The 12108-nt window shown below is 40.1% G+C and overlaps 1 protein-coding gene across 1 annotated transcript in view; it reads left to right on the plus strand.

The window, feature by feature from the left end:
- Window positions 1–387: 387 nt before the first annotated feature.
- The window catches only part of NCBP1 (nuclear cap binding protein subunit 1, 80kDa), a gene marked incomplete at its 5' end in the record, with an annotated part of 28066 nt that continues 16345 nt past the window's right edge, over window positions 388–12108 (plus strand). The window contains 8 exons of the mRNA XM_010131623.1: window positions 388–488; window positions 1715–1871; window positions 3816–3923; window positions 4431–4552; window positions 5022–5091; window positions 6692–6907; window positions 7933–8030; window positions 9374–9437. Coding sequence (XP_010129925.1) covers window positions 388–488; window positions 1715–1871; window positions 3816–3923; window positions 4431–4552; window positions 5022–5091; window positions 6692–6907; window positions 7933–8030; window positions 9374–9437 — 936 coding nt within the window. The remainder of the gene's footprint in view (window positions 489–1714; window positions 1872–3815; window positions 3924–4430; window positions 4553–5021; window positions 5092–6691; window positions 6908–7932; window positions 8031–9373; window positions 9438–12108) is intronic.

Raw genomic sequence — 12108 nt, forward strand, 5'->3', positions numbered from 1 at the left:
GGAGTAGCTGCCTCTGCTTTCAGCACCTGACGGTGGACTGGAAAACAAGTTGCAAAGGTGTTTCATTTCACGCTGTGTCATGAATCCAGGCTCAGTTGTCTTACCAGGATGTCCCAGGGGTGGCATTAGATCCTGCATCCCTGGAGAGCACTGGAGTTCTTTGCTCAGGGGAGGTGGGTGGTCTGCTGCAGATCTTCTGAGGAGTAGCTGCCTCTGCTTTCAGCAAGCAAGAGTGGTTCTTCATTGCTAACAGAACTGAATCGTTGTTCTGAAAAAGGAGGTGGGATGCTCTCACCTGATTTCCTTGTCTCTTCCACGTGAGAGTCAGGGGCTGGCTCATATTGCCTTGTTGATGATGCAACTTTTTAAAATGTTTTTTTATTTTAGAGTAATTCGTCTTTGGAGAGCAACTTGGAGGGCCTAGCTGGTGTTTTGGAAGCTGATCTGCCAAATTACAAAAGCAAGATCCTAAGAATACTATGTACTGTGTACGTATGCAGGAGGTCTGGGAATTGGGGAAGTGCTTTCGTCTCTGTGTGCAGAAGTCTTTAAGGTAGTTCCAATGCCAAGAATGGCTTTAGTTCATGAGTGCTGTTACAGCGCAGAGTTTGTTTTACTACGAACAAATGCAATACAGAAATAAGCTTACTGTATGCTAGCTTTAATTCAAGGAAAACACCTCTTTAAGTTACTTTGACCTGAAATGTGTAGAAGGGCTTAAAGCAGATAGAGGAAACCTCAGAGCTGCTCTTTAGTAGCAATGAGAACTGTGTGGTGCTGGGCAATATCCTGTTTCCCAATGAAATGCTTCAGAGCACTGAAGCTGTTGGCTGCTAACACTTACTTAGAATTATTTTCTGTGCTGTTTTCTTGTTGCCTGCTCCTCTTCTCTGGCGTGAGATCCTCGTGAAGCCCGTTTGCTAGAGGAGGGTAGCTGGGACATGAAGAGCTGAAAGCAGGCTCTCTGGTGGCTGACAGCTGTCCTTCCTGTACCTAGCAAAGTGCAGGAGCAGAGCTGCCCCGTGTCGGGTGTCTGAGGGGGGGTTGTGCCATAGCAGGTAAGAGAGGTTTGGAGGAGGGTGCGGTGAGGAGGGAGCATGTTCCAATGCTAGTGTATGGTATGGTATGTTTTTGCAGATATTTTAAATCCGTTTTGTAGCAGTGTTTGTTAATATGCAGCAAATAGTACATTTTTTTCCTGTAGTGGTCAGGCATATCTCAAAGCGTAGGGTTAGCTTACATGCACACAGCACTGGTTGAGGACAGTAATTCTTTACAGTAGGACCTGGCCTTTCATGTGCTGTGCTTAGAATCAGTTACTTTGGGTTGAGACACTTGCAATCAGAATTAATAGTGTAACAAGTTCCTCTTAGATAGTCTTGCTGATGCTGTTTAATAAATGATTTCTAAATGACAAACTTACATCCTTGTATAAATTTTGTTGGCCAACCCTCTGGACTACTCAGCAATTAGACAGAAGTAGAAAAAAATACGTCAAATGTACTTGGAAGTGACACCTGAATTTTAAATGTATTAAAAAAAAAAAGATTGTCTGTAAAATATCAGCCACGGGATAGAATAGTAAGATCACACCAACGCTTTTTTCAGATTCCTCGTGAGACAAGTTTAACTTACAATAAGCAGATTCTGGATGCTGTGTGGTTGCCAGTTGGCACGTGATAAAACTAACACCGTGTTTCTCTTTGTGTGTCAGTGCACGTCTGTTACCAGAGAAGCTTACTGTTTACACCACACTAGTTGGGTTGCTGAATGCCAGGAACTACAATTTCGGTGGGGAGTTTGTAGAAGCCATGATTCGTCAGCTTAAAGAATGTCTGAAAGTCAATATGTATAACGAGGCTGTGCATTTAGTAAGTAGTTTTTTGTTTGTTTGTTTTACATTTCTTTTCATCCTTTCTCCCTCCTTTTTTGTTCTAGAAGAGCTGGGCTTTTCAGTGTGTGTTACGGTCTCTTCTGGCATTGATGTGCAGTGCGCTATAGATACACCAAGAGGAAATGTGTGTTATGTGAGAAGTATTTTCCTCCTCATGGGAGAGAAATCATATTACAGTTGCAGGATTGACTTCCAGCTGTATATTTTCCCAGTGACAAGTTAATTTGCAGTAAACTGAGGTGCCTCCCCGCTACGTGTTTTACAGCCAAATGTAAAAGACAGATGAAAGTCCCACACTTCTCCGGTGTTCAGAGATGTATGATCTTCCTGTGGCTCCCATGGGAGAAGAAAAAAAAAAATGAACAGCCTGTTTCTTAAAAGCTATATTTAATGGCTGTTTCGGGTCTGTGTTATCGTTCTGCTAATGAGGAATGAAGACCAAGCTGGCAGTTTTAGGTGCTATCTGTCTTTTAAATCTGTTTGCTCAGCTCTTGCTGCTTATAGATTTTCTTTGCAAAAAGGTGTTAGGACATGGGAGGCGTCTGATTTAGAAGCCCAGTGCCAAGCTCCCCAGCTGCTTTAGAAGCCCACTGGTGGAAATTAAGATTCCAATATTTCAGTGTAGTTTGTCAAGAGACCGCTGTCCAGCTGTGGGACACTTTTGCTGATAAAATCCTTGTTAGAACTCTGAATGTACTGTCCCTTGACTTCAGCTCCACCTTCTGTGGTTATGCTCATGCACAAGTTAACCTGAGAGAGTAACAGCTGAGGGAGTGGCAGTGGAAATCTGTCCTCAGTTTTGTCACAGGGTTTCAAAGGCTCTTTAGAGCAATGACTGTTTGGAAAGTAAGACTTTGTTGCTTTTCTCTGTGGCAGTTGCTCTTTGAGTGCTGAGCTGTCTGCTTAGCCCGGATTGCTTCCCCAGACTTCTCCCCAATGATCTGCCATCAGATGTTTTTTGGACTACTGTATGTGAAATGCGCATTTAAGAAAAAAAGAGCCATTAAGAAAAAATATGTGAGATTTTAATTGCTAGTAAAAGTAAGATTTTAATTAATTGTTTTAATTGCTGAACAGCCTATATTGTCTCTTAAGATTGTAGTGATACCATGAGATCTTGGGGTCTAGTAGGGCCTTATTTAAGTCTCAAGGTAGGATACAAATTGAAAGAGAGGGAGGGAAAAGAAAAAAAGACCAGTGCTCTGCCCCAGATGTTTTCTACTTAAATTCCCATTTCTGTCAGACTGGATTTCTTACTAGAGTGCAGCCAAGTCAAGCATATATTCCTGCCGTGGAGATTTTTTTGAGTCCCAGGCAACTAAGGCCATTTGATTTCCAGCATGCCATCAGTCTGTCACATTTCTGAAGCTTGGAAGTGCCAGCAGTATTTACATAGGCTCTCTGTGTTTGTGAATGAGGAGTTATAGAAATTAATCATGTGTAGTGGCATACAGATTTGTCACTGTTGTTTGCTGATGCACATCTGGACTCGTGAAGCAGTGGATCAATCCAGCTTTGGATTTTTAGAAGTTTTTTTTCTTCCACCTCTGTAATTTTAGCCATTTAGGGTAGTTAGAAGCATGAGGGGGGGTTTTCTGTGATATCAGTTTGCATGCCTTTGAATGCATGCTGGTGTTTCCCACCCTTCCTTAATAAGAAATACTATCCTTGCAATGTTATTGCAGTGAAACAGACCGCAGACGTTAGAGTGAACGATACATCAGGCAGCACCTAAGGGGACTTGTTTTTCAGGGTTGAAAGGTGGTTCTGTACAGTGTGCAGTATTTCTGCCTTCATAGCACTGAATGTATATTGTACTTCTGTTGGTGGTTTGTTTCAGTCATTTAAGTGATGTTCATAAGTTCTTGTGCAGTCAGTTTAAAAAGTTTCAATTTAAAACAAATTGTTTGGTCTATTTTAGGTTCGTTTTCTTTCTGATCTTGTCAACTGTCACGTAATAGCTGCACCTTCGATGGTAGCTATGTTTGAGAACTTTGTGAGTGTGACGCAAGAGGAAGACGTACCCCAGGTAAGCAAAAGAACTGTAGGGTCCTCTAGCGCTGTTTTCACACTATTTCTGGGCCATTGCTCCTGTACTTATGCGCAGGACAGGGGAGGTTTAGAGAGAGCAAGCTAAATGGACTGTTGTGCAGTTTCAAGATCAGTTAGAATGCATGCATACAGTAAGAACGTACGGTCCTTTATAGTAAGGTAGCTGAAGGGAATTAATTTTGCTTTACTTCGGTAAACGCATTGCACCTAGATTGTTCTGTGATATTGATAATTGCAGAAGGACTGTGAAAGTGGTACAGTTTTTTAAGTCTTGCTTGTGGTGGTTCATGTTAAAAATGATACTTTTTCAAGCAAAAATGTATGTTTTTTTCATGGCTTGCCAATCCAGTCTTCAACTGCTGGTCTTTAGATCTTCCCCAAAATAACAATTTTGCTAATGTTTTGATTTAAATTAAAATGGGGTGTGCATACAAAATCTTTTGGAGCTTGTGTATTTAGGTTTCAGTGTATTTCTTTCTTGTAGGTACGATGTGACTGGTATATGTTTGCATTTCTGTCATCTTTGCCTTGGGTTGGAAAGGAGTTATATGAGAAAAAGGATGCTGAAATGGATCGTCTCTTGTCTCAGACAGAAAGCTATTTGAAGTAAGTTGTAACCCATTAAAAAAACTTGGTATCTGTTCAAGTACAGAAAAATAGCCTTGATTATAGCTCACTTTAAAATATTCTGAAGTCTTAGGTCTGAAGCATTCTGTGTGGGGGGAAAAAAAAACTACTGAAAATAGATATGAGAGGTTTTGAAAAATTTCCAACTGATAGGTTTTACTGTCTTGTTTAGTTCTAGGGGGTATTGAAGGTCTTGTTCTGCTCATGCTGGAGCAGCTGTGGTTCTAAGAGTGGTGTGAAGGTTTTTGCGTTAGTGCTGTGCAGTGTGACTGCTTCAAGTCAACATTGTTGTCAAGATACGATAACAGACATTTTAAATAATCACAAACCTGGTTTTATGTACTGAAGACTTCAGCTGAAGAGATCAAATAGTAGCACACTAGCAATAAGAAAAAAATTGCTCTAAATCAGTCTTTTAAAGGTCAGGTTTTCTTTCCTGCGTGAACAGACGCCGCCAGAAGATTCATGTACCCATGCTGCAAGTGTGGACTGCTGATAAACCACATCCACAAGAAGAGGTGAGTGGACTTTATGTTGCATTCTTTTGGAAAGTTTGAAAAACAGGTTTTAACTGAGGTGTTCTTTTATCATGAAATTAAAAGACACCTCTAAAAGTATTAATGCTTTGAATTGTCTCCTGTTTGTTGTTAACTCTTAACAAGTTCTATGTGAGGAATTCTTTTCTAAGTCTTGGGCATATTTATGCTCAAGATTGTATGAGGTGTGTAGGAAAGTGTTTTGTTGTTAGCTGACAGGCCCTGGGGAGGTGTTACGATGTGAGTAATAGTTGTAAATGGTAGCATTTGTTTTGGAGTTGCAGGTACAGGGCTTCATATTAAAAGGACCTTTGTGAGAAGCAGAATGTAATTCCTTGCTTGTCCCTTAATGTTTTCCCTCCGCGAGAAAGAAACTTTTGTCATGGCTTTGCTTTCTCAGCTCTAGGAAGCACTAAACAAATATGTAGAAACTGTATGTAGTAGTTGTCGTGCCATCTTTCACAATTAAGACAAAAACACTGGAGAGGAGAGGTGGCATCTGCCTAGTTAGGGGTGGGGTTTGCTTTTTCAGATAATCTTGGGTTTTTCAGGACAAACAGTGGGAAACTGAGATCTAAATTGATCTTGTGTGAAGTTTTGGAACATGGCCCTCTTACATTTTGTTCGCTGTTACGATTAAATCACAGTCTTAACAATTGTCTTGTTAATCATAATTTGGAGAGACAGACTGTCTGATTATGATTGATTGTCAATGTGAGTATCCTGCCTGCACAATATCTGAATTTCCTTATTTAGTTCAATAGAGAAGAGATGAGCAGAGTGTGTTTGAGAGTGTGTGTTACCCAGAGTATTGCAAACATGACTGTTCTCTTCTGGTGCTAGTTGTTACTAGTTTTGTTCCCATTTTGTAGTGTGATCAGTTCAGGAAATGCAAAGCACTTCCATGTAGAGAGATTTCTTGCAGCAGTTACAACTTGAAGCTCACGTTCAATTAGGCCACAGGCTTCCAGGGTTCCAGCTTCAGCTTTTAAAAAGAGTAATTCAACAAAGCGAGACTGTTGCCGGTTGCACAGTTCTCTGTGCCATCTCTGGGAGAACGCTGGGACTCTGAATTGTGCTGAAACACACAGTACAGGTGTTTGCTATTTGATAGCATTTTATTTGTCTTGAATATGCTGCAGCTGGTAGTTTTGGCTGCTCTGGGAAAGGCATGTCAGTCCTACAGGATGTCTTTCCAATTTTAATGTTGATACTATGGGGTTTTTTATACCACCAATGAGCAATGACTGAAGTAATGTTCACTGCTGTAGTTTCACTGACAGATTCAAAGAGTGGCCGTCATGCTTGGCCTCCTGGGCTGCCTGCCTATTGGTGTTTAAAAACCTGCCAGCGCTTAAATGTTACTGGCACAATGCTGTGAGGAATTAGGAGCAGCTCTGGCATGTAGAATTCTTAAATTATTTCTTGGTTTACTGAATCAGCAGTTTAAGAAGCCGTTTGCTTGGGTTTTTTTTTCTGAATGGAGTACAGAATTTAAGAAATACATTTCTGAAAGTTCAGGGAGCTGCCAGCTTTGTTACGTGATTTGGTGTATCTGATGTTTTTCACCTTTTTCCTTCAGTATTTAGACTGCCTTTGGTCTCAGATTCAGAAGCTGAAAAAAGACCGTTGGCAAGAACGACACATTCTGAGGCCATACTTGGCTTTTGACAGCATTCTGTGTGAAGCACTGCAGCACAATCTGCCTCCCTTCACTCCTCCGCCTCACACAGAAGATTCAGTATACCCAATGCCAAGGGTTATTTTTAGGATGTTTGACTACACAGATGACCCTGAGGTACGTGATTGCTGTGGGGAATGGTGAGCGTATTTCAGAGTTAGGTTCCGGGGCAATACTCGTCAAAATGTGATGTCCCCTCTCCAAGGAGAGTGAGTGGTTTGGAGACCAGCAGCAATTCCGCTTTGGTACTTCTGCAGAAATGAACTAAGTGACCAAGTTACCGTACAAATCAAATCTCTGAGGAGCAGAATTTAAGGAGTGAGTTATTATGATGCTTTAATGTAGAATAACAATGTTGATTGAGTTCTCTAGTGTCTCCAGTAAAACTACATTCATAGAATTAGACTTTCCTTCCATAATGTTGGTGACGTGAATCTTTTTCCAGACTAGGTATTTATTGTAATGTTGTTTACTGTTGTTTTAACTGTTGTTAAAATTTGTTGATGCATATTCTGCAACAAAGGAATGCTTGATTGTGTTGGGTGAAAGATCCGTCTCAACAGCCCACCTTCAGCACTGGTCAACAGAAGACATATAGACAAAAGTGTATAGGAATAGCAAAATAATAGAAACTGCTTTCTCCAAGTGTGTTTATACCTCCCTTTGCTTTGAGTCTGCTGCCTTTTACCTTCATTTATTGGCCCCTGTTTTTTGCAGTGAATGAAACCATGACTATGTGTCTCTACCCTGGCCATTCCTGGCTTTATTTCGTTATCATATTCCAGCTCAATTATGATTTTTTTTTTTCTCCAGGCTTCATGATGGTAACCTGCCTGGTTGCTCCACAGAGCAAAACAAGTAGCGGATGCTCCATGAACTTAATCATGTTCTCTTAATTCTGTTCCCTTTTTTTTTGTAATAAGTCCTAGTATTCATTTTGTTGTAAACATGAATCTGAGATTTGTGTGAAACTGTCACACCACTTCTCAATCCTGAAGGCTACAGGGCAGCTAAGACTTCATTGTGTTTGTGTGGAAGTTGGACTGTTTTTTCTGCCTGTAAATGTATGTAGGGTAGTGTGCTACCTGTAGTACCACAGCATTACCAGCGATCTTTCATGAGTGTTTCCTCTTTCTTAACAGGGCCCTGTCATGCCTGGCAGCCACTCAGTTGAACGATTTGTAATAGAAGAGAACCTTCACTGCATCATCAAATCCCACTGGAAAGAGAGAAAAACATGGTAGGAAGGGCTGAGAGCTACTGGGCTTTCATGCTTTTTGTATCATGCTCTGGCTTTGGTCCCATCAGAAATGTGTAGAGTCCTGCACTGGTCGGACAAAAGCTCAGGATTAAACATTTCCTAGAGCATAGTGTATTAAAATGTTGCCTGGAATACTTTGGGTCTGTAACACCCACATAGTGGAGAGTCTGTGTGATCCAGGGGGACAGTGATTCCCTGGGAAGGGAATACAGGATGTGCTGCGTGTAAAATATGCAGACGCACCTCATTCTTCATGGGAGCACTGTGGAGAGTGTGGTTGTGTTATGCTTCCTGGAATCTTGAAACAGCTGATATGTTGGGTCACAGTGAGCCTTGAGCAGGTTCATCTGCGGCTGGCTGCACACTGGTGTTTACAAACACACTTCTGCTTCCTACTCCTCCTTCTTGTATTCTTCTCTTTGGGAGATAACTGAGCTCACTCTGGGAAGTCATTGCAGGGCCAGCAGATTTCATTACTTTGAATTCAGCAGTGCCAGGAAGCAGTCAGAGCACTTTTCTTCATTTCTGCCCGAGCAGAGTATCTGATGCGGGTCATTGATAACCAAGATGCTTTGCCGCAGTTAATTGGCTGTGTCATGCTTCCAAATGAGAACCACCAAACTTTGTGTACTATGCAAAAAATGGGCAGAAACAGTTTTTTTGTGTGTGTGATGGCAAATAATAGAAGTTTTTTGCTTGCAGCTGTTTGATTCAGCAGAAACTGGAAATTCGGGGTCATTGCAGTTACTAGGACAGTCTTTTTCAGTTCTCAGAGGAGAGTAAAAGACTAGAGGGAGATACAAGATTTGTCAGAGAGGTAGAAGTAAACCCAAGGAATTAGCAGTTGTTTGCATTGTGGTAATGATAGCTGATAATGAGCTGATTAAAAGAATAAGCATTTGAAGCCTGAGAGTATCTTATGTAAGGCATTATCTTAATTGTGGTTTCAAGTCCTTCTAAATGAGTGGTGTTTGGGTTTTTTTTTTCCCCTTTTTGTAAACACATACCGGAAGAATTACAGACCACTGTGACTTATTTATGCAAAACTACTTTGCGTAGCAATGTAGTGTTCAAGTGATGTGATTACACAGAGGTAAGGTATTACAAATCAGTTTAGGAAATGCTGGTGTGTTCTTGTGCTGTTTCTGTTTTAAGTGTATTATGGATTGATGGACAGACTTCAGAAGGATTATTGATTTGTTTGTGCTGCTTTTGTATGAACTCCTGCCCGGAATTAAGCAATTTCTGTAACTTTATTACTGGATCTTTACATCCCGTTTGCTCTGTTGTGTTCTGAACTGAATGTATCTATGGTTTTGCAGTGCTGCACAGCTGTTGAGCTATCCAGGAAATAACAAGATCCCCTTGAACTACCACATAGTAGAGGTATGGATTTCATAGGTAACCTCTTTTGTTCCCCTGTTATGTCGTGAGTAACATGTCCCAGTTAGGTTCGTGGTAGGTCCATTCCTTTACAGTTTGATTTGGGAGTCAACCAGAACCTTGTTTAATGGCTTTTAAATGAGCAGGTTTTATACAGCTGAGTGTTAGTTTTTTGTTTTCATTTTAACTTGATGCATGGAAGCTTTGGTCAAATCCTAGAATTTTAGTGTGCTGGTAATCCAGGTTGTGGCATTTCTTAAACTTTTAAATTTTATGTATGATGCTTCTAATATATCACACGGTCTAATAAGAGATGGCAACATGAGTCACTTTTAGTTTAAAAAAAAATAATTAAAATACAAGAAGAAATGGACACAAATTAAAACACAAGAAGCTCCGTGTAAACGTAAGGAAAATCTTTTTTTACTGCAAGGGTTATTAAACACTGGAAGACTTTTCCCAGACAAGTTGTGGAGCCCCTGTGTTTGGGGAAGTTCAAAACCTAACGCCTCACAGCCCTGAGCAACCTGCTCTGGGTGACCCTGTCTTATGCAGGGGCCTTTTGACTAGATGATATCCAGCCAGACTCAGCCATTCTTAATGATTTTATGTTTCGATTTTCTAAATGATTTTGTCCTCCTGGCCCTGAAAAGAACTGGTAGTGAAATAATGGTGTGTTTCCTTTGGGGCATCTTCCGTATTAGAGTAAATAACTGAAATGTGTTTCAGAAGACCAGTATAACTTTGCTTTTGCTGCCTTCTTTTCAGGGTCTGTATTCAGGATGCAAAGCTTTATAAAGCTTCATCAATTTTCATCAGCAGTTGAAAGGGATTTCAATAATAATGGCAACTTGTCATATGAAGGCTTTGTGAAGAAATAACTATAAGTAGGAATTTCAGAGCTAATTGTAACAAGAAATAATTTTATGTGGAAGATTTTTCTTAATAAAAGTGGGATTGAGAATTCCTCTTGGCACCAAAATGCCAAATACTCTGAATGCTGTGAAGTTACATTACTTTTGGTCAGCTTGTGCCTTTTGTGCTGTGGATTCAGAACATGGGAATCTTAAAATTGACAATAATTTTCTGCCTTAATATCAAAGTATCTTTAGTGGTCTTCAGTATCTTCAGGTGCTGTATATGGCTGTATGGCCACATGCTTTTATGCTCAGATATACACTAATGCCAACAAATAGTTACTGCAATTCCTGATGAAAGGAAGGCCCTAGAAATTCTTTGATTCAGAAATTTGTAGGAAGTGCAACTAGCAAAGGTTTGCATAGGTGAAATTACTGGAAAGAAGTGCAAGATTGGTGTACAAATTCTTTGAGTATTAATGTAATAAATTCCTTTTTCTGGCAATTTTGAGTTATTTTAGACTATTGACTTCATTACTTTTCTGTGGCTAGTTACTTTTAATGAACCTCCAGAGTTTGTAAAGCTTAGCATGCTTTTTTCAGGCTTCCGTTCATTCTGCTTACTACTGCTCCCTTGTAAGATCTCTTGTAACAGGCAGGTTGGTGATATGTTGCCTTCAACAGCTGTTTAACAGTTAAATCTGAAATTTCACTAACTTTTTCAGGAAGTCACAGAACTGTGGAAATAATACGGTCTAACAAATGAAGGAAAGTGTCGTTTAAGGTTCAGAACATAACAGTTGGGCAGGAATAAATGTAGCCTGGAAGCGGTTGTCAGTACCTTCCCAAGTATGCCTACTTTTGAGGTCCTTGAGGCTCCCTCCATGTGGTAGTTTGTCAAGCTGAGCAGAGAATGCTTCGTTCTACCTGTAGACTCTGCAAAACACTGAAACGTGGCACCTTTCTCCCTGTAGCTTATTATGGAAGACGCATATGTGGATATTTATTTCTGGTAGCGGTGAACAGAGAATGTCTGGGGCACATCATTAGCTTATTGGACTGGTATGACCTGTTGTGCACCGACACTCTTTGCCTCAGTTTATACTCAACAGAATTCAGATGTTCAGATCATCCGTGTCCTCATCTTTCTTGTGACCTTATTATTTTCACAGATTATGGTATGCCAGTTTGAAACGCTTAATCTGAACATTTGATAATGAACATGTGATGACTATCACAAATACAGTCTTATTTTCAGTATGTTATTTTCTTATTTTATTTTCAGACTCTCAAACAGATAGTGACTGATCATCCAGCGTTGTTATTTCCTATTTTGAGAAAAGGAGCAGTTTTTTACCTAACAGGGTGACACTACCTTTTTGCCATCTTTGTCTTAGCAGTACATGCAAATTATGCTGTCATGGAAAGGTTCTTCAGCTCTTTATAGTCTCTTCATGCTTTCAAGTCCTTCCTTGGAATAACTTGTGTCAGTCAATGTGTTTTGATGTGCTGTTCAAGGAATCTATAAAAGGATGCTAATTTCTTACACTAGTAAGGTTTTCTAAAGCTTATTCATTTAAGCTTCAATTCTTCCCTGTTTATTCAGAAGTTTAAAGAAGAAATTGACCAACCATAATGAACTGGTGTCATGATTCCTTTGACGTATTATAAATCTAGTTCAGAATAGCATGCAAAATGAAAAGAAACTTGGAGGTAAATGTTTCAGAATGATGATCTTTTTCTAGCCCTCAAGAATGGGCATGCAGTTATAGGCAAACTTGAAAATAAAAATGCGAATGCTGACTGTTTTCAGCAGG

The sequence above is a fragment of the Buceros rhinoceros genome, unplaced genomic scaffold (assembly GCF_000710305.1).
Source record: "Buceros rhinoceros silvestris isolate BGI_N320 unplaced genomic scaffold, ASM71030v1 scaffold23132, whole genome shotgun sequence".
Lineage (NCBI taxonomy): Eukaryota > Metazoa > Chordata > Aves > Bucerotiformes > Bucerotidae > Buceros > Buceros rhinoceros.